Source organism: Halichoeres trimaculatus, unplaced genomic scaffold (genome assembly GCF_033239565.1).
Source record: "Halichoeres trimaculatus isolate MK-OKI-2021-1 unplaced genomic scaffold, fHalTri1.1 fHalTri1_scaffold_4, whole genome shotgun sequence".
In the NCBI taxonomy this organism is placed as follows: domain Eukaryota; kingdom Metazoa; phylum Chordata; class Actinopteri; order Labriformes; family Labridae; genus Halichoeres; species Halichoeres trimaculatus.
In genome coordinates this window covers 31,257,701-31,278,940 of record NW_027437182.1, presented here as the reverse complement: position 1 = coordinate 31,278,940, position 21,240 = coordinate 31,257,701, and the positions used below count along the sequence as shown (strand labels likewise).

Genomic DNA, 21,240 nt, shown 5'->3' with positions numbered 1-21,240 from the left:
GCAGAACATCATTCATCAGGGTCTGGAAGACAGCGGGGGCGTTGGTGAGGCCAAAAGGCATTACTTGGTATTCGTAATGTCCCAGAGGTGTGTTAAACGCTGTCTTCCATTCATCTCCCTCCCGGATGCGGATCAGATGGTAGGCGTTGCGTAGATCCAGTTTAGAGAAGACCCGCGCCTCACACAGAGGCTCAAACGAGGGGTCGATAAGGGGTAGTGGGGTCTTATCCTTGATGGTTATGTCGTTGAGCCCCCGGAAGTCAATGCAGGGTCGCAGGGTTGAATCCTTCTTCTTGACAAAGAAGAATCCAGCTCCGAGAGGGGAAGAGGAGGGTCGGATGAATCCAGAGGCCAACGAGTCCTTGATATACGCCTCCATGGCGTGTTTCTCGGGGCGAGAGAGATTGTACAGTCTACAGGAAGGTAGAGGTGAACCAGGGAGAAGGTTGATCGCGCAGTCATACCGGCGGTGAGGTGGCAGAGACAGGGCACGGTCCTTACTGAAGACTGGCGCGAGATCGTGGTACTCGGGAGGAACAGCAGACAGGTCCGGAGGTGGAGAAGAACACAGAGGAGCTCTGGTAGTAGGGACGGCAGATTGAAGGCAGTTAGCATGGCAGGAAGCGCTCCAGCCTGTTATGGATAATGTAGACCAGTCTATAGAGGGGTTATGCAGTTTCAGCCAGGGGTAACCGAGGATCAGAGGAGTAGTGGGGGAGTGGATAATGAATGGCTGAAAAGTCTCTCTATGGTTCCCAGAGATGATGAGGGTGAAGGGCTCAGATTGGTGAGTCACTGTGGCGAGGAGACGGCCATCCAGGGCGGTGACTCTCTTGGGCTCGGGAAGGGGAACTTGTGACAACCTGAGCTGTTGAACCAGTCCTTCGTGGATGAAACTGTCATCCGCACCAGAGTCAATAAGAGCCTGAAGAGAAGAGGACTCCTGTCCCCACAGGATCTGAGCAGGTACCAACATGCGAGGAATGGAACTGGCAGGGGTAGAGATCTGGCTCACCGTGATCCCCTCTCTCAGCGGTGAGCCTACCCTTTTACTGATGAAGGACAGGAGGCAATGTAGTGGCCAGCCTCGCCACAGTAAATACACAACTTGTTGTTCATGCGCCTCCTGCGCTCCTGTGGATGAAGGCGGGCTCTGCCCAGCTGCATGGGTTCCTCTGGGGGCTGGGGATTAGGTGGCCTGACCGGGGAGGCTGAGGACGGGATCTCTGGGGCTGCAGGCTCACCTAGAAGGGCTGGTCTGCGAGGTCTAGCACCCCGCTCTCTAACCCTCTCTCTTAGTCTATTATCAATTCTGATGGCGAGCGAAATTAAATCCTCCAGGGAGACTGGTTCATCCCTGGTAGCCAACTCATCTTTTAACTGATCAGATAAACCCTTAGCAAAAACCCCCATCAGGGCTGACTCGTCCCACCCACACTCACTGGCTAGAATACGGAATTCTATGGAGTAGTCGGCAACAGAATGAGAACCCTGAGTTAACGCTAGGAGTCTCCTGGTAGCCTCCCTCCCCCTAACCGGGTGATCAAATACCCTCTTTAACTCAGAGGAAAAACTTGAAAAAGAAGAAAGCACAGGTGAAGAACTGTGCCAAAGGGCAGTAGCCCATTTAGCGGCCCGGCCGCGAAGTAAATTAATCACATACGCTACTTTAGCTTTATCACTGGGATAGCTGGAGGGTTGCAAATCAAAAACAAGAGAGCAATTTAACAAAAACTGAGCACAAGCTCCTAAATCACCAGCAAAAGGCTCGGGAGAGGGAACATAAGGCTCTCTAACAGTGCCAGAGGGTTGGGGGGCAGGCTGCACAGGACTGCTGTCAGCAGAGGGCACTCTAACCTCACTGGAGGAAGCCTGCGGGGTGAGCTGGTTGATCTGGAGGTGCAGGCCCTGTAGTGTCTCCAAAATCCCCTGTAGCATCTTGTCGTGCCTTCCAAGCAGCATGCCTTGGTGGGTGAGGGCTTCCTTAAACTCCTCTGGAGAGGTTGGATCCATACTTCTTGGCCAGTGGATTCTGTTACAGTTCTGGGCAGAACTAGCAAGGTACACGCTGGACCCAAAAGCGAGGCGGAGGCAAGGAAGCAGTTTAAGAGTTTTTATTGCACAAAGGGAGTAAGTGAGAATGAGAGTCCGGTTTGTAGCAGCTCTCTCCTGAGAGCGCTGGGCACAGAGAGTTGTGGCTGTGGAAGGTGGCAAGGGCTGTAGCAGTAGCTCGAGGGAGGCACTAGGACAAAGCAGCACAAAGACAGGATCAGCAAAAACTCACAGAAAAAGATACTCAACAATGTGAGGTCAGTATACTCAACACGAAGGAGACCAAACTACCACGAAGCAAGACGGAATCCACTGGCGCCGGTCCACACCTGACGAGCGTCTTAAGAAGCCGGCGCCTGATTGAAGATCCGCTGCAGCTGTGCCGGCTGCAGCCGCGGGAGAGAGGAACAGGGAGGGGAGGGGGAAGGAGAGGAGCGCTCCCAGAGCGCAGCAGATTCACCACAAAACTGACACAAACACACCAACACACAAGAAAGCTACGTGCCATTGTTCACCACTTTAAAAAACTTTGTGACAGGATACAAACTGGAGGCTCATTTTAGCTTTGTCTTCTGTGTCTCAGCAAGAGGCAGTTACTTTTTTTGGGGAGATGACTTAGTATTCACTCGGTTAACGAGAGCACTCCCAGCTAGCTCTGCTCCTCCCACTTTTCACTGTAATACACACAAACAGGTAAACAAAGGTTGACTGTACAGGAAAATAAAACTGAAAACAGGTGACAAGAACAAGAACTAGGTATGTTTTGAAGCACCAGGTTGAACACCATAGCGCCAGTTTGACTCTACGCAGCGGGACTTTCGTCTCTGCAGGTTTTGTCTCTCTACAGCCTCCCTGTCCTCTCATTATCTGTTCAGATGATTTGTTGAAATAATTCAACACATTCACCTTGTAGTTCAATGTTTGTCAAGAATTTCCTCAGCTGAAGGAGTAATTCAGTCAGACAGCTCACATAGTGTGAGGTGTTTGCAAACCGTTACCTGCACTGAAGGAATTTGGCAGCAAGGCTCCAACCTTATCACTTCGTGCAGGAATTAATAAAGTGAGACACGTGAGATGCGTGTTATCTTAAACCCTCTGCTGTCAGAGTCCTGAGGTGGATGCTCAGAGGAACTTTGGTGCAGGGCCGTAAAGCCGCGGGGCTGATGACAGAGCCGAGGGAGGGTACGGGAATCTGTCAGCTCTAATCGCCCATTGTGTTGGGAGGGTTTGTTTATCAGGTAATTGTGAGGATGACGCATGTAAATTGTGAAACTGGAGCTCGGGTTGCCCTCCTTAAGTAGCTCTCAGGCGTCACTCCGTGAATCATCGACCATAAACGGGGAGTGGACACTGAAGCCCAAACTTTGGCACGGTGTCACTTCTTTGAGCCAGGAGTAATTACACTTGACAATGAGCCAGAAACTTCCTGAGCACAGGTAGCTGCAGATAAAGCTCCCTCTGCTTTATTTTGACGTTAGTCTCAAAATGTGACTGCAACTTATAAAAAATGTTTCTTTAAAACTTTGATGAAACTGTTTGATCTGAAATCTGTGACGTTGGATTTTTCTGTTTCAGATCAGTAACAGCGTGCTGATCGTGTTTGTGAGCTACTTTGGAAACCGGGTCCACCGCCCTCGGGTGATTGGAGTTGGTGGACTTCTGATGGCTGTCAGCGCCATGATCCTGACCTTACCTCACTTCCTGTCGCAGCCATACGAATACGACTCTGTTCTCCACAGTAAGACGACTCACCACCTGCTGCTTCTCGTGAAATTTACATCATAGTTTGCTCAAAACAACGTTGCATCTCTCAGCTAAAGCCTTCAGCTCTCAGCAGGAGTCAAACAAGCGTCTGCTGTTTGTCTGTCTGCACTATAGGGGGTGAATCAAGTCCGCCAAGTTTGAGCTCCAAGTAAATTTTTGTCTTTAAGCAGAAGAAAGTTAATAATCTCAAAGCACTCATTGAAAGCTGAAGAGATTAGAGCTTCCTCCAGGGCTTTTAATTTGTAATAACATCCTCCTCTTCCTCTTCTTTTTGTCTGAGTACTTTGGCGTTACACCGAGTACTAGTTAGGAGCCAGAGAAACTTCAGGAAATTAAAAGTAGCTGAACATCAGCATTTACTGACGTGTTATTAACTCACTCTTTCCCCCCTTTCCTCTCCCCTCTTCCCCCATGTTTATCCACTTCTAGATCGTCATGACATCTGCAACCTGCAGGGGAACCTGAGCGCCCCCGAGACCTGCGGCCGTGATGACAGCAGGCGCCTGAAGGACACAAACAACCTGTGGTTGCTCATGGGCAGCGCTCAGCTGCTGTTCGGTGTGGGCTCAGTGCCAATCCAGCCGTTTGGGATCTCTTACATCGACGACTTTGCAGGACCAGCCAACTCCCCTCTATACATCGGTGAGTGGCTGACAGAGGGGGAGTGGGTTGTGGGTTTTAAGAAGATGCATGATGATTATTTGTTGATTCTGTAAGTTCAGTATTGTCTCACCAAAAAAAGCTGTTAACTGTATAAAACATGGATACCCTTTAGCTTCATAAGTTGCTTTAAAAAATTGTAAAATCTGTCATTGAATTTTCTTTTTGGTCAGCTGGTTTGACAATAAATGTTTGGGAGTGAAAGAGGAGTTAAGTTTCCACAATGAAAAAATATGTTTAGTGCACGACTCAATCTGTGCATCTCATTCCAGTCTGAGTCATAAGTTTATTTTTGTAGTCATGTTTGGTTGTTTGACAACAATGACATCTCCCATAATTCAGTGCTCTTTTAAACCATCATTAATCTGTCTTTTGCTTGTTTTGTGGTAGGAACTACAAGCTACAACCATAAATAAAGTAATTCTGATACTAATTCAGCAGAACTGTATCTAAACACTGATTTTTGTGAGCCTGTAAAACAAACAGAGTCAGATTGACCTCTGACATAAACCGTCTCTAAATCACTCTTCAAACTCTGCCTCACCTTTCCATCCTCAGCTATCCTGTTTGCGGTCTCTGTCTTCGGGCCTGCCATCGGCTACCTGCTGGGCTCGGTGATGCTGCGGATTTATGTGGACGTGGACAGGAATGGTTTAGGTAATGACCGGCCTGTGAAGGTTATGGGCAGTTTATGTCTGAAAAGATGGCTCTCAGTGTGTGTGTGATGATTGCTGCTTCCTGCAGGAGCCGAACAGGAGCTGAGACACGGTGACCCCCGCTGGGTCGGGGCCTGGTGGATGGGTCTGCTCATCGCCACCGGCTGCTTGGTTCTCACCTCCATCCCTTATTTCTTCTTCCCTCGCAGGATGCTGACAGATGATAATGTGAGTCAGACTTTCACTGACAAAACAGCCTTTTTAATAAGATTCATCAAGGCAATGTCACACAGTATATCTCATGTTTTACTGACACCTGCTGGCTCTTTAGCTGCATTACAGCTTCATCATCACTGATTTTACCTACTTCAAAAGTTCAATCAAGTTTTTCGGTTTATCTAGTAATACTTTTGTTTCTATGTCACATATCTAGTTACTGAACACATTTTAATTTCTTGAACCTGATTTTCACTTTTGATTGTTTATGTTTTGAATTAGTTTGCTACAGAAGATTTTAACCTGCACAATCTTCTTAGGTCACACCCCTCCGTCTATGGCATGATGTTCATGATAAGAAAGAAACTTTCTTGGCTGTACAATGTTTAAAACATCTGAAATTGTCATTTTATGAAAAACATCTCTGAGCACACCAAAGGTTATTCTTATCTATTACCAGATACAGTCAGGTTGAAAACTCTTAAAGTTATTTAACTACTGTGTCAGTGCTTTATTATCCAAGACAAAGATCATGTTAATAAACAGGTATAATCTCATAAGCAATAAGATATCCAAATTAGCATTATTTGGTGAATTATGCATACGTAACCGGGATTACATGTGACAGTATGACAAATTACAACTGCATTTGAAAAAATGTATTAGGATTGTGCTGATAGTTTTCATGATGTGTTTCTTAAATCAAAATTCAAAATTAACTCACACCATTTTATAGTCCCTGTGAGGAGTTTCTAAGTGATCTTACGATAGGTCTCACCTCTAGATATACACCTGATCGTAATCCACACTTTAAATTGATATCAGCCCCCCCAAATTTTTTTTCGAACACTAGTTCTCAGACCCCCCCATCAAGTTGGGTAGGATCGATTTACGGCACGTCTAAGTCTCTTTGACAGCACTACGCCGGGCCACAAAGTTTAACTGAAAAGAAAGATCTGTGTTTTCCTCTGTTAAAAACAATTTCTTGGATTTATTTTGTGGTAATAGTGGACACAGGAGCTGGATTGTCAGAAAGAAAACGTTCTACGTCAAAACAAATAAATACATCATTTTGTTACTTTGGGTCCTAGGAAAAGTTGAACAAAGAAAAGTAGAGTTTAAAAGGAATCACTCTCCATTTATTTGATTAAAAGACAAACGCACACTTTGGTAAGACTCACCTGTGACAGATGCAAGTGCTCATGGGAAACAGAGTTTTTATCCCAGAAAAACATTATTGATTCCAGATAATCCTTACAGCCCCTTTAAGTTTGGAAATTTCAAAAAGTTTTTTTTTCTATCGTACAGTTCTCAAAATAACTTAAAAGTTTAAAAGTTATACTTTAAAGTTACAGTAACTGCATTCCTTTAAAATGCAACAGCAACAGCAATGTTATGATAATAATCCATCATTCAAAATTAGATTTTCAGCACAAAAATTAGCTCTTTCTAAATGGTACCTCTCAGTACCCATTGACGGGTTAGAGTTTCCAGAGAGAACACACAAATCCATTTACAGCCCCTAAGCCAAGAGTCCTTTTGATGACACTTAGCTGGCCGACAAAGTTTAGCCGTGAGAAGTAAGATCTGACTTTCTTTCTGAAGGAAAATATATCTTGAATTGGAAAAAGAAGTCATTTTATAATGATTTTCATAAACAGCAGATGTGTTTTTTTCACCAGTTCAGTCCCAGCTTACCTGTCATGCTACTGCATGTTAAGATCCATGTCGGACACTCTGCATGCTGGATTATCATGTGACCATACAAACATGCTGCACAAAAACACAGGTTACAGAATCACATGCGCTCAATTCATGATTGCAGTTATATTAAGTTGAAAATCTACCTGAAAGCACTTGCTATACCAGTGGTTTCTAAAAACATTCAGGCATGGGAACCCAAAAAAAACAGTGCTGGAGAGCAGTTCACTATATGACCAAAAGAAACAAGCAAAAAGAGGCCCAAGATGAGTAGTTCAGCTGATCTGTAGAAAGTCAGGCTACCTGTGAGCTCATGTTGCTGTGTTTCCTAAATTAACCTGCCTCCACTGATACCATCGTTATCCTGATTGTGTCACCTCAGGGTCTCACTTTGGACCCACTTAGCTGCACAAATAAAATGAACCACCTAGACTACCACCCAGTAATAGCAGGAACTTGTACTCCAAACCAAAACACTGAGATTTCAGTGTGACAAGCTGTCGAGCTGCGGTGAATGGTAACTTGAGTTCCTTTGTTTGCTTTGTGGTGGTACATCTGACTGAAACTGTTTGGTTTCTTGAAAACGCACTAAAACTCTGAGCATGTATGTCAGTGAGGAAAAGAGACAAGTGAGATGAAAAAGTAAAACACGGTGGTGTCTGACAGCTTCAAATGATTCTGAATGCCTGAACAGTGTGAAGCCGTCGCACTGAGCTGTCAGACCAATCTAATGTTTGCGTGTCATATAATCAAGCCCACAGAGACGGAGAGCAGGAGAATATGAAGCAAAAGAAACGTTTGGAGAAACAATGTGATTTGAAGCAATGAATTTCACCTTCCTGGCTGATTTTACCCTGCGTGTTCTCTGGATTGGTACCTGTTAGTCAGTACACACCAACCTTCACGCAGACGTTTATTCTGTGTGTTATTTTGCAGGATACTGAAAGTGAGGATGAAATGAAAGATGACTTTAAGAAACCAGACATCTCCCTCCTTGATTTCCTGAAAAGTAAGTGTTTCTAAGTCATTTTCTCCTTACCTTGCTGACATGTTTTGTGATAAACAGAGTTGACACTCATTATGCTTACATTTGTGGTGATGTCTTATCAGTGTTCCCCCGGCTGTTTGTCCACCTCCTGCTGAGCCCCCTCTTCCTGACGCTGGTCCTGGCCCAGTGCTGCTTCTCCTCGGTGATCGCTGGTCTCTCCACGTTCCTGAACAAGTTTCTGGAGCGGCAGTACAGCACTTCAGCTGCCTACGGGAGCCTGCTGGTTGGTAGGTACTCTGAGTGTTCCTACATCATGAAAAGACCCAATTATAGCTCTCTACAGCTCTGTCAGTCACTGTCATCTCTTAAATAATACAACTCATTATGTTCAGCATGGTATGTATTAAACCATTGTTAAAAACTCTGTGGAGGGGACTCACGCTGGGGCTTCTTTTCAACACAGTGAAAGGTCTTACACATCATTTTTAATTTTATTATAAAAGTTTGTGCTCCTTTTGCAGCAGCACCATGATTTATGGACTTAGGCATAGAATTTGCGTCAGGTGTTTATGATAGATAATTTGTTGAACCTCTTTGTGAAAGATCAAAAAAATATCAATGTGGTTCTTTTAGATATTTCACAAAAACTCTTTAAACAAATGCTGTGAATTGAATTTAAAATGCAGTAAGAGAGGAAAAATGAAAGTCCTGCTCCCCCTTGTCATATTTTGTAGGAGTGGAGTTTGTGATCACACTTCATGCTTGTATCATTATACTGGACAATACTATCACGCATATTTTTTGTGTCAATATGCTTTCATAAAAAGCGGAAAGTAAAATCTGCTCAAACTGTGTGGACGCCTCAGTCCTTGAAGTGATTCTCATTGGTTGGCCGTTTGTAACATGAAACAAAGGGTGGTATAGATAAAGACTGTGTGTGGTTTCCAGGTGCTGTCAATCTGCCAGCTGTAGCGGTTGGGATGCTGATGGGCGGGGTCATCATGAAGAAGGCGGGTCTGTCTCTGAAGGCCATCCCACGTTTCTCCGTGGGGATGCTGACCATCTCCACTCTCCTCTGCATCCCTCTCTTCTTCATGGGCTGCCCCACGCAGAAAGTCTCAGAGGTCAATCATTACCAGATCGGACAGTATGGGTGAGTGACAAGAAGATGGTGTTCACATGTGTTATTTGGACTCTTCCACTGTGGAAGTTCATGAGCAATACTTGGTCTGAAACAGCTTTTAAAAAATAATTGTCTTCAAAATTCTCCAAAAGTCTCAAAATTTCCCACAAATGTTTGATATCTTTGCTTTAACCCTCAGAATCGCAAGCATTTTCCGCTTCTGTTATATTTTTACTCACTGTGGTGTGTAAAGTGTAACACCTCTATAGACTAAAGACAACCATGGCTATAGGCTGATGTAACTCAACTATGTCTTTATGTTGAGTAAAAAAAATTAAAAGCTGTGATTCATTAGCGTTTTTGAACCCACCCACAGGTTTGGGATCTAGAGGGTTTAGGTTTTCAGACAGTAGACTTTGCAAAATACCCATAAGAGAGATTTCCTCTTTACTGGATTTATTCGTTGGGTACACTGTGTCCCGCTGCTATGATGTCACAGTATTATGTTACTGATGCGGCTATTGGAATCCAGTTTACATCCATCCATGCCCACGAGGGGGCACAGTTGGCTGTGGAAATGCTAACAGAACCAAGCTTAACCGGGCCAAACTGTTCCAGACCGTACTGATCTAAACCGGACTGCCTGGTGAAAACGGGGCTAATGACAAACTGGTGTTGCAGCTTTGACTTTTTAGAAAAGCTTATAATAACATGTGTATCACATCTAAAACCTTTCCAGGTTTATGACAATACTATCTATTTGCATGGACAAAGTCAACACATGCAAATGATTCATAGGGAGCTCTCGCATAAACCCTGACATGAGGCTGTTGATGTTGTCTCTGCAGGTCTCTACCTTTGTGCTACTCCAACTGCTCTTGTCCTGCCAGTGCCTTCAACCCTGTGTGTGGCTCTGATGGTGTGGAGTATATCTCACCTTGTCATGCAGGCTGCACAAACTTCACCAAAGACCCCAACAACACCCACAGAGTTCAGGTCAGTTCCTCCTCTAAAGCACCTCAGCACCAAAGACGTTTGGTTCATTTGTCAGTAGAGGCAGTAGAGATTAAAACACAAATAACTGGAGGCTGACTGAGAAATCTACTCTTACTGATATAAATGAAGGCAGCTGAATGATGTATTGAGCAAGTTGCTTTCAACTGAAGAAAAATATACTGTAATCATATTTGTAACTGTAAACTGAGTATTTGGTGTAAAAACAATTGATTTCTCAGGTAAGTAGTAGATGTGTAATGTGAAGTATAATGAGAGATTAGACTGATCTAATGGGATCAATGAAATCAAATCAATATTATCAGTAAATTTGTTGGTGTGCAAGAAGTGTAAGGATGAATAGAGAGCAGATTGTTTTGGCAGAGGAAGGTGAGACAATACCTCTCTAATTTTCTGTCCCTGTTGGGTTTTAGGATAAAGGATTACGTACAATGCATAGTTGGTTTTGCAGCAGAATCTTGACTTGAAATGGAGTTCAGGATGAGATAAGGCCGCTTTGCCCTGAAAACATGGATATGGAGTTGATTGTATCAATATGAAAATTATTTATTTTTACAGCTGATAAAAATAGTCCCTTTGATTTCTTTAATGGTCGTTTTCAATGGATTGTGGTCACCTTAACATTAAACTGAACCTTTAGTTTCATAGCCAAGTTAAGACATGAGCCTGCTTGTTTGTCATATTCCCGCTGACATTTCTATCCTCATTCAGCTCTCTTTCTTCTCAGAGCTTTGATGCTGACTCACCCTTAAACAGAAATGACTCAAATGTCTCAGCTTTGAACATTGTTGCTGTTATCTCTTCCTCTTCTGTTTGAAGTGACAGCTTAGAGATGCTCTCCCCAGCTCTGCTGTTGGTGTCTGGATTGCAGGACAGGATGTTGCGCCTTTTTTCTCTATCAGAGATGGCTGGGGTCCAGTAGCTCCTCAGGCTGATCTTACATCTGTGCCCAGTAAATATCTTTATCCCCCTCTCTGAGAGCAGCCTGAGACACACACACACTAACATTTTTTTTTACCACAGTGTCAACAGGCAGAGAGAGTTAAGTCAGACTTCTCTCAGTGGTTTAATTTGATATGACTTGTGTGATCAGATTGTTGCCTTTATCCAATATTGATATTACTGTCATGGCTCATACCCATATTTACCAAAATCAATATTGGTAAAAAAAACAAAACAAAAACAATCTAGGCTGATGTGTCAAGGTGGTTCAGAGAGAAAGAGTGGTACCATCTCGAGAAGAGACGACTATAGAGAGGATCAGAGGATGGAGTGTCTGAGATAAACATGATCAAAAAAGGACGTTTTGTTTGTTATTCAGATCAAAAACAGGAAGAGAGACATAAAAGAGGAGGGTCCACTCTTCTTAGATAGTTTTGATGTTTGCATAGTCATAGAAAACAAGATTATTTGGGTCTTGAAAGATTGTTCAAGATGCTCTTAAAATGGATGGCAGCTAATGAGTAAATATTGACCCACTTTTACACATCGGTTAAAAAACCCCCGACATTGGCTGATTTGGATATTGAGACCAATATACAGTTGGGAAAATAAGTATTGAACGCGTCAACTTTTTTTCATTACATTTATTTTAAAAGTTGCAATTCAAACAAAATTTCAACCAGACATTGGTATTAACTCAAATAATCCACACATGAAAAGAAAACACAACGTTCAAGTCCATAAATAATGATTATGTGGAATTCAGTACCATAACACAGTAAAAAGTATTGAACACACCATGGAAAGGCTGTATACTTTGGCAAGGAATTGCACCATACTGCCTGAAATCTGTCTGTAATTATTACTTGAACTTCCAATTAGTGCAAAACAACGTCAGCTGGGTCAGAGCAAATTGATGGTCCTATAAAAAAGGCTGTTTTTTTCACCAAGCAGTTAAATACGACAAACGGCAAAGAGCTCTCTGAAGACATTCACAACCTGATTGTTGCTCAGCATCAGAATGGAACTGGTTACAGACTTATATCAAAGCACCTGAATATAATATTCCAGTCAGCACCGTTGCGGCCATTAATTCCAAGTGGAAGACGCACCACCTTACCATCGACAGGCCGCGCACAGGAGCTCCTTGCAAGATTTCTGACCAGGGAGTCAGAAAGATAGTCAGAAGAGTACTCAACGAGCCAAGGACCACCCTGAAAGTGCTCCAGAAAGACTTGGAGGCAGCAGGTACAATTGTTACAGAGAAAACAATAGGCAATGCACTACACCGCCATGGCCTCTAGAGACGCTCAGCTCACAAGACTCCATTCCTCAAGAAAAGGCATGTTGAAGCTGGTTTAAAGTTTGCTAAACAGCATCTTGACAAGCCTGTAGAATACTGGGAGAATGTTGTCTGCTCAGATGAGACCAAAATCGAACTTTTGGGCTGTCATACTACACACCATGTTTGGAGGAAAAATGGCACTGCACATCACCCAAAAAACACTTTACCAACAGTGAAGTTTGGAGGTGGAAACTTCATATAATTGACAAAGCAATGAATGGAGCCATGTATGGGGAAATTCTTAATATGAATCTGCTGCCATCCACCAGGATGATGAAGATGAGACGTGGCTGGACCTTCCGGCAGGACAACGATCCAAAGCACACGACAAAGTTGACTCTCAAATGGTTTCAAAAACAGAAAATCAATCTGTTAGAATGGCCTGGTCAATCACCTGACTTAAATCCAACTGAACATTTGTGGAAAGAACTTAAGAAAAGGGTTCACCAGAGGGCAATATTCTAGATTTAAAGACAATCTGTGCAGAGGAATGGGCCAAAAAGAAGAGGAAGAGAATAATAAATAAATCATCAAATCAATGAATTCAAATTTCTTAAAGCAAATGAAGTGATTAAGATAAGAACAGACAACCCCAAATTTGTTAATCAGTGTAGACAGTTGATCGATAGATGAATGTTGTTGGGTTTTGACCAATCAGAATCCTGTATTTGACACAGCCTGGTATTAATCTGTTATAACAATCTACTCACTGCATGTTATCACGTCAGTAACAGTACAGACAAGCTCGCCAAAGAAGGCAATCAAAATGAGTTATGACTTTCAGCCAACCTTTTATCAGGGGAGAGTCTGTGCATAATGAGAAGTATTGTTCAGTTAATCATCGACAGTAATCTGCAAAATTATCTGCTGCAGAAGGATGGTGTGAAAAATGACTTCAAGGTAATTTAATTTAGATTAAATTATAGAGGAATGTCCTAAATGAGTGACTTTTTCTTCAGCAGGTGAAGCACTAAGAATAGTAATTACAATTATATATATAATCATAATTATGAAAATAGTTTATTATAAACAGCAGGACTTTCTGAGTGAAGGTAGAAGTATTTGGTTCTTGTCCTGGCTCAGGATCTGTGCATTTGCCTGTCAGGGTGTAATTAACCTTTCAGTGTGTACACGAGGGCAGAGAGCTGCAGGGATCACATACTGAGAGTAAAATGCAATTAAGCTGCATTGAGAGTGTTTTCAAAGCTGCTCTCCAGGGGGTCGATGTTGTGGTGTTCAGTTTGACACAAGAAAGAAGAAGTGACTTTTTGCCTCAGATGGCTCCAGATGTGAAAAGAAATCACAGCGTCTTGTTTCACTCCCAGTCCTCAGACTTCCTGATGAATCAGCCTCCTGGTTTAGAAAGTGATCGTACGTAATGCATCAGCAGTGGTGTTTAAAGTCCCAGATCTGCCTTATAAAACATGCCTCATCCACCAGGAGCAAACAGAGAGACTGCTCAGACTGCTAACAGGACACCAGCGGCTCACAATCAATGTCTGATCAATGTGGATTACTCACCGGGCATATAGGAGGCGTTTGAAGGGGGACAAATCCTCAGTATCTAAACGTCACAGCTGGTGAATAATCTCCAGTGGGAGGATTGTGTTTCTGCTAATAGAGTATTAGTCAGTTTGACTCAGCTCTAAACCCACTGTGCAACACTAAAGCCCAACACAGACACTGCTAGAAACAGCTAGCTTAAAGGTGCAATCTGAGGATTAATGTATGTCTGAACTGTGGACTCATTTAATCAGCTGTCTTAAAAGGATCATAATAATAGTTTTCTAACTGTTTTCTGCATTTTGTTTGGATTAACCAGTATTCAGGCAGATAAACAGATTATAACCTGGGGGGACAGAGCTTTCTGTCACTGCCCCCACTCTCTGAAATGCTTTACCACTACACATCCATAACTGTCCCAACCTCCCACTTTCAAAACACTAACCAAAACCCACCTTTTAAAAACGCCTTCAATGTCTGACTGTCTTTGAATGCACTTTGTTTTTCTGTTCTTCTTCTTTTCATTCATGTTTTGCTACTGTGTGTGTCTAGAAAAGTGTTTCGTAAATAGAATGTATTACTACTATTATTATTATAACCCTGAATCCATAAGAGTGGAACTCTGCTTATAATGATGGTAAAAAACAATTTAGATGGTTTGCAAATAACTTAAAGCCAGTATTGCAAAAAATTAAATGTTGAAACCTAAAGTTGTTTTATATTTGATGCAAGCAAATTATTTTCAAAAGAAAAAAAGTTGGAACAGGTATGACAAAGTTGTGCCATGCAAATAGATTGAAAAAAACCCTGAAATAAAATCTTCCAAAGAATTATAATTTGTAAATGGTAAGTTGGATAACAGGGTTTAAAAAGGGGACTAAAAGATATAGTTCATATAGTCTTTTTTGGTATTCTAAGGGGGAAAGCAAACAGCTTCCTGATGCCCAAACACCACCTGATGGTTTTGTTATGTGACAACTGATAAATACAATGGGAAAAAAAATATCAAAAATGAGATAACATTCACATGAACATTTGATTATTTTTTACAAAAAATGTCAAATGTTTATTACATCCCTTACATCCCTTCTTCAATTATAAATTTTATCATTCCTCCTTTTTTGAACAGCTAAATATATCACTTATGGAGAAGTTAGCTGTGGCAAATGTTAATGCAGACGTTTTAGTCAGCTTGTAGCTATCACTGTACCCAACACTGAGGCCATTGTGAAAGTTTAAGGAAATAATAAAAACAAAATAACTCCATCATTACAGTCTTATTTGCTTTAGGCTCACAAAGAGGTTACAGCAATAAGGTCAGTCAGTAATGGGCTCCTTTTTTTTAATTGCCTCCGCCATGGAGGTTGTGTTTTTGGGGGAGTTTGTCCATCTGTCTGTTAATTTGTTTGTCTGTCTGTGAACAACATAACTCAAAAACTAACACATGGATCTCCATGTAATTTTCAGGAATTGCTCAAAATAGGATAAGGAAGAAGTGAATACATTTTGGAGGTGATCTGGATCACCACCTGGATCCAGGATTTTTTCAAAGGATTCTTTATCATTGTGAGATAGGGCTGTTTTCACTGTATGTGTATATAACTCCACGATAAATGGTCAGATTGCTTTGCAAAACAATACAAGACAAGGTCACCACAATTTCTGACAGATATAAAAGTACAATCCAGATCCTGGCAATATTCTCTCAGTGTGGTCAAACCTCCTTGTTCCATCATCACAGACTGATGAAATCAAATATCACCTGTCCCTCACGTGTCTCTTGATCCCAGATGATCAGTGGTCAGTTTTCTGCAGTGTTACATGCTGTGTAAACATCAGCAAACTCTGCTTCTGACCAAGGAATATGTTCTCCATTAGGGGGTAATATGGAGAAAATATGTCAGGATGTTTTGATGGCAGGATCAGTATCTGGATTTTATCAGGATTGTTTACACAATGTTTTCAAGACTATTTTGGCCTAAAAACAGTTTTTAGGCCCCTTTTTTTTTTTTTTTTTACTTTTCTGCACTATTTAATAACTTTGACTCATCGTTTACCAAGAATGTAAACTAGTGCAGAATTTGAAAAATACAAATGTTCCTGTAAAAATGTTTCCATGCTGTTTATATCATCAGTATTTCCTGTTCTCTTCTCTCTTTGTAGCTCTACACCAACTGCAGGTGTATATCTGGGAGTCAGAGCTTCGCCCGTCCAGCCTCCTGTCCAAACAGCTGTCCACACTTACTTCTACCCGTCATACTCGTCATCTCTCTGGCTTCACTCATCGCCTGTCTCACTCACAACCCAATGTACATGATGGTGCTCAGGTGAGGAAAAACAACACATCACAACAAAAATATGTGTTTTTTTATTCATGTGAAATTTTTAAAATGGGTTCAAACTTTTAGTGACCTTTTGAATGAAAGATTTCCTTCATTAGGTTGACTCTTTGTTTCTAGAGCCTTAAAGTTCAACTGATTTACCCAAAAAGAAAAACACGTTACATAAAAATGCTGAACTAATTATATGCTTTTTTTTGCCAAACATGTCTCAAATATATCCCAATCTGACCATGTAGCTCTGACACACACATTAACTCTACACATCTTCCCCCTGTTTTCCTCGTCCAGTGTGAACGTCTGCCATGTTCAGGCTTTAATTCTTCCTCTCACAGTCTTTTATTGCCGTTTCCCTCCCAGACACTGCAGCAGTCAAACGCTGAGCTGCTCTCGTTTTTAACAGTCTCTGCAAGGCTCCATAAAAAATCAAAGACAGCAGTTAATAAATGAGTGCAGCGGGCTCTTAATGTACTGTAAGACAACGGAGAATGAATGGAAAGCAAACACCGCTCAGTGAGGGGGATTGTTTGAGTTCATTTTGTTTTATGTTTCATAAAGATGCTCAAACTGACTTATTTAGTAGTCTCCTTTAAATCACGGCTTTCACTTACAGGATTGTTTTTTTAGATGGGAGAAAACAAAAATGATTAACCACCACCATTGATAAGTAATGTGTCAACACAATACACCAATATTGAGCTGGTTTTGACCCTCTCTTGTTTTTCTTTGTTTCAGATCTGTTTCCTCTGAAGAAAAATCGTTTGCTATAGGAATTCAGTTCCTCCTCATGAGAGTATTAGGTAAGTCAGGACAAAGATGCTTTGATTTTGTTTAGTTCTATATTCATATTAACTGATCATTATAATAATAAAACTAGGGCTGGGCAACGATTAAAACTTTTAATCGTAATTAATCGCATGATTTCCCTGATTAATCATAATTAATCGCATTGTGAAAGTGCCATAACATCTGTCATGCAAACACTAAATCAGTACTTGTTATACAGTAATAGTTAAATCACATATTTCGTGCAAATCAAATTTACAAAATGTAAATACAAAATTAAAGCTTATTGCCACTGTCAGGGCATTAAAGTGATACTCCGGGATGGAACAAGTTGGGTCCTATCACAAGGTTTAGGGCAGAAATTACCCCTACAGCAGTGTTTTTGTGCAGCAGAAGCCCAGAGCGCTCGCACCCAACACCCGGGGCCATATTTTACTTGACCAAAAACACAAATAAACAAACTCCCACCGAAAAACTCTGATATCGGTCTGCATTCACTCTTTATTTAGAGAATTTTCAGAGTGTTGCTTTCACACAAAAACACCGCTACATAAGGCTCTAGTTCCCATCGTGTCTCTTCGTCCTGGCAGACTACCTGTGTTTGTTTATATCTGGCACGCCGTGCGCGCGAACTGATACACTAAGCGGCGAGCGCCTTTAAAAGGCAACTCCGTTTTTTTGACACCTGGACCTTATTTATAGGTGTGTGCATGCTCATATACTCCCTCAGACAAACATCGTGCAGCTCGGAGTCCTTCAGAAGTTATTTAGATCCAGCTGATTTTAGCCGCACTTAGCGGGGGCCACAGCAAGGGAGCCTCAGCGCGGGACATAATCTCTGCAAAATCGCTCATTTCGGCTATATTTTTTCATCCATCGCTATCCATCGTTATCACAAACACACTCCTCTTCTGTTGCCATAGGCAAACACGGTCCACAAGCGCACCACCAGTTCGCATTGAGTCGTGGACGTGCTCCTGTTAGTTGTTCTCGAGCCAGCTCTTCGTCTCTCTCCCTCTTCATCCTTCTTTCATGGAGCTCCTCGCCCGTGTACTCAGGCTCTAACGGGTAAGGACAACTGTCAAACTCGAAGGCCTAGCCTGAAGACGGTAGACGAGCTGACTTTATGATAACACTGGCAATGGATGAAAAAATATAGCCGAAATGCCCCTCTTCTCCATGCTTATTTTGGTTACTCATCGTGTTTCTCCGCCAATTTCACTTCCGGTCAGCGACAGACATTTACAGAATAAAAGCATGTGAGCAACATGCACTAATGTGCGATAAAATATTTAACGGCGTTAATAGATTGACGGGTAAACGCGAAATTAACGCGTTAACTTGCCCAGCACTAAATAAAACATTAAAATTCTTTCTTTGAAGCACCGGTCGAAGCCCTAAAACCCACAAAGAAAGGATTAAAGTTACCAATATAACTTTTTACATATGTCACTTTAACCGATTGGGGAGTGAAGAAAACACATGAAAGTTGTATCAGCGTCAAACCTTCAACCACTGTGAGGACTACGGCCTCTGTTTGTGGAACACATGCTTTAAAGCAGTGACTCTCAAAACGGGGTCTCAGGACCCCCAGGGATCCATAAACATAGCTCAGGGGTCCGTGGAGTAATTTCAGAATGATTGTTTAAGTGTGCTGTATCATTGAAAAAGCATATCTCTTGCACCAGTAAAATCTGTTTGTTTTTTTGATCAATAATGGTGAGACGTCTATCACTCCACAGTGCTCAATGATAGAAAAAAAACTCAAAACAAAAAACACAGTGAAGCCAGCATTTTCAAAAATGAATTCATCGAAAGTATAAAAGTAGCCCAATTCTATCCTTTCAAAGTACTGCATAGTTCATTACTACATAGTATTTATAATTTGCTTATCAATGTTATGATAATGAAAGGGTCCTTGGAAGAACGTCACACCTGAGGTGGGGGGGTCTGTGGTCTAAAAAAGTTTGAGAACCCCTGCTTTAAAGGGACAGTTTGTCTTTTTTCAAGTGGGTTTCATATTGGGCACTAGTCAATCATAACACTTTTGTGTTTTTACTTAATAGCGCTAACTCATGGCCAGGCTTCTGCTCTAGTTTACTGCTGTGTTTCTTTTCAAAATAGCTTCATTATTCACCCCTGTGGATAAATTAATAAAAAGTCTAAAAAGTCATAAAAAAGAGGATTGTGTCACATATTCCTTAAAGACTGGGTGTTGTGCTTTTTCATATAGGCTTTAAACTGTTTCTGGTAGCCCTATAGAGTGTTTACATAATTTACAGCTCATAAAAATCTTGATTGTTCTCACACAGGTGTTTCAGAAAACCCTTATTCCAGCCCCCATCTGAAACGCTTTGTTTTAGCTGCTGTCTCTTTAAGTCTCCCAGCTCCAGAAACCCCCTTCCTTGCTATTGGCTAGCCCTCTAGAGACCTGTTGAGGGCAGAGCTATAGGTCAACCTTGGTGTTTGAGGCCCACCCATTGAATATGTCATGAATCAGTTAAAAGATCTTTATGTGATGACCTCATCATTTAAACAAGTCCCATGAAGATCTTGTGAAGGTCTGGTGCTATTTTTAGAGCAGAGCGCTTTTATCAGTTTACAGTCAGATTCAGGGGTTTCTAATATGAATATGAATATGTAGAGGTTTGAAAATCTGCACACATTTAGTTTGAACACCCAGCATTGTTACTTAGTGTTTAACTTAGTGTCTGGCTTATATTTTTATTTAACTTGAATTTGAACTTAAATATTGCTCAAGGTTTGAAACCTTTTTCTTGCTGACTTCATCAGCGTCCATGAACTAAAGTTAAAGTCATTAGTGTTATTTCTGTTTAACTGTAGATTTATTTTCGTTGATGTTACACTGAACCTTCTCCCATCTTCTCCCTCTTAGCCTGGCTTCCTGCCCCGGCTCTCTTCGGGATGGCCATCGACACATCCTGTGTTTGGTGGAGGCATGTGTGTGGCAAGAAGTTCAGCTGTGGTTACTTTGACAACAACATCTTGAGGAACAGGTCAGAAAAATTCTTATCTCTCAGTGAGCACATCACCCTCTCCCACGCAGTTCACTTATCTGTGTGTGTCTGCTCCCTGCAGGTACCTGGGCCTACAGGTGGGTTATAAGGTCATGGGGATCGTCCTGCTGGTTATGCTTGGCTGGAAAGTGCAGCGGACTCAGGAGTACAGTCTGGAGAAGAGGCCTGAGGGACTGCTGTGATCTGCTGAGTGTCTATCTGGATCCAAGTTTCTTAAGGCTTCACAGCTGTGTTCAACATTTTGGAGGACAGTGTGAGGTGTAAAGCTGTAGCATTGGGAGAAAGCCAGAGCGAGGACAGTCTGATATCAGCCTCTTCATTGGGAGGCAAAATTCCCTACCTGGTGCTTCACTGTTTGGATTTGAGAAGAATATTTAAGAAAAAGAACTGTCACATATGTTTTAATGATTTAAAGAGTATTATTGGAATCATTCTCATTCTATGATCCACTTATCAAGAGGAGGCAGCTGACAGCTCTGTTCAGTGGTCTGACATGATGACATGAGTCTAATGGATGAGCAAACAAACAGATAAATATCTTTGTGTATAGCTTTTTCCTATAAGGTAGGGATCTAACCAGGTTTCTATTTCCAATGGGAACATATTCTGTAACTAATGAACTGTATAGCTTAATATTTAAGTTTATTTTTTATAGGTTTTTGTCTCGTACAAGGAGACAGCTTTGATAAATGTAGTCTTTTACATATGATCACGTGTAACTCTTAATCTTTTTGTATAGCCAATGAATTTTAAAGCTTCTATATAAATAAAAAAATACTTTTTTTCTTGCCTATACATATGTCTTTCAGTCCCCCTCCGGCTAAGCAACTGAGAAAATGGAAGTTATGAAGTCTCTGCTTTGTTTCTGCTGCTCCCATACAAGACAAAAATATTTTACAAGGCCATGTGAATTTGCTCCTGTGGTGATGTAATGGTGGGGGTGCATTGCAAAGGCAGGTATGCAAAACCACTCCTCCCTTCTCTTCAATTATTTTGTGTCATGCTCCATGTTGCAGAGCCAAGATGTCAAAGGTTAGCGTTAGACACCAACTGCTTTGTTGTTCTTACACACTGCTTCATCGAGGGCTGGCCAAATAAATTCACACATGGTAA

At 41.8% G+C, this 21,240-nt stretch overlaps 1 protein-coding gene across 1 annotated transcript in view; it reads left to right on the top strand.

Moving 5' to 3' along the window:
* The window catches only part of slco2a1 (solute carrier organic anion transporter family, member 2A1), a 35,914-nt gene extending 14,774 nt beyond the window's left edge, over positions 1 to 21,140 (top strand). The window contains exons 4-15 of the mRNA XM_074668039.1: positions 3,628 to 3,790; positions 4,246 to 4,458; positions 5,035 to 5,133; positions 5,221 to 5,360; positions 7,986 to 8,058; positions 8,160 to 8,324; positions 8,986 to 9,190; positions 10,009 to 10,156; positions 16,128 to 16,291; positions 17,039 to 17,103; positions 19,986 to 20,106; positions 20,189 to 21,140. Of these exons, the coding sequence (XP_074524140.1) occupies positions 3,628 to 3,790; positions 4,246 to 4,458; positions 5,035 to 5,133; positions 5,221 to 5,360; positions 7,986 to 8,058; positions 8,160 to 8,324; positions 8,986 to 9,190; positions 10,009 to 10,156; positions 16,128 to 16,291; positions 17,039 to 17,103; positions 19,986 to 20,106; positions 20,189 to 20,309 (1,677 nt within the window). The 3' untranslated portion in view covers positions 20,310 to 21,140. The remainder of the gene's footprint in view (positions 1 to 3,627; positions 3,791 to 4,245; positions 4,459 to 5,034; positions 5,134 to 5,220; positions 5,361 to 7,985; positions 8,059 to 8,159; positions 8,325 to 8,985; positions 9,191 to 10,008; positions 10,157 to 16,127; positions 16,292 to 17,038; positions 17,104 to 19,985; positions 20,107 to 20,188) is intronic.
* The last annotated feature ends 100 nt before the right edge of the window (positions 21,141 to 21,240 follow it).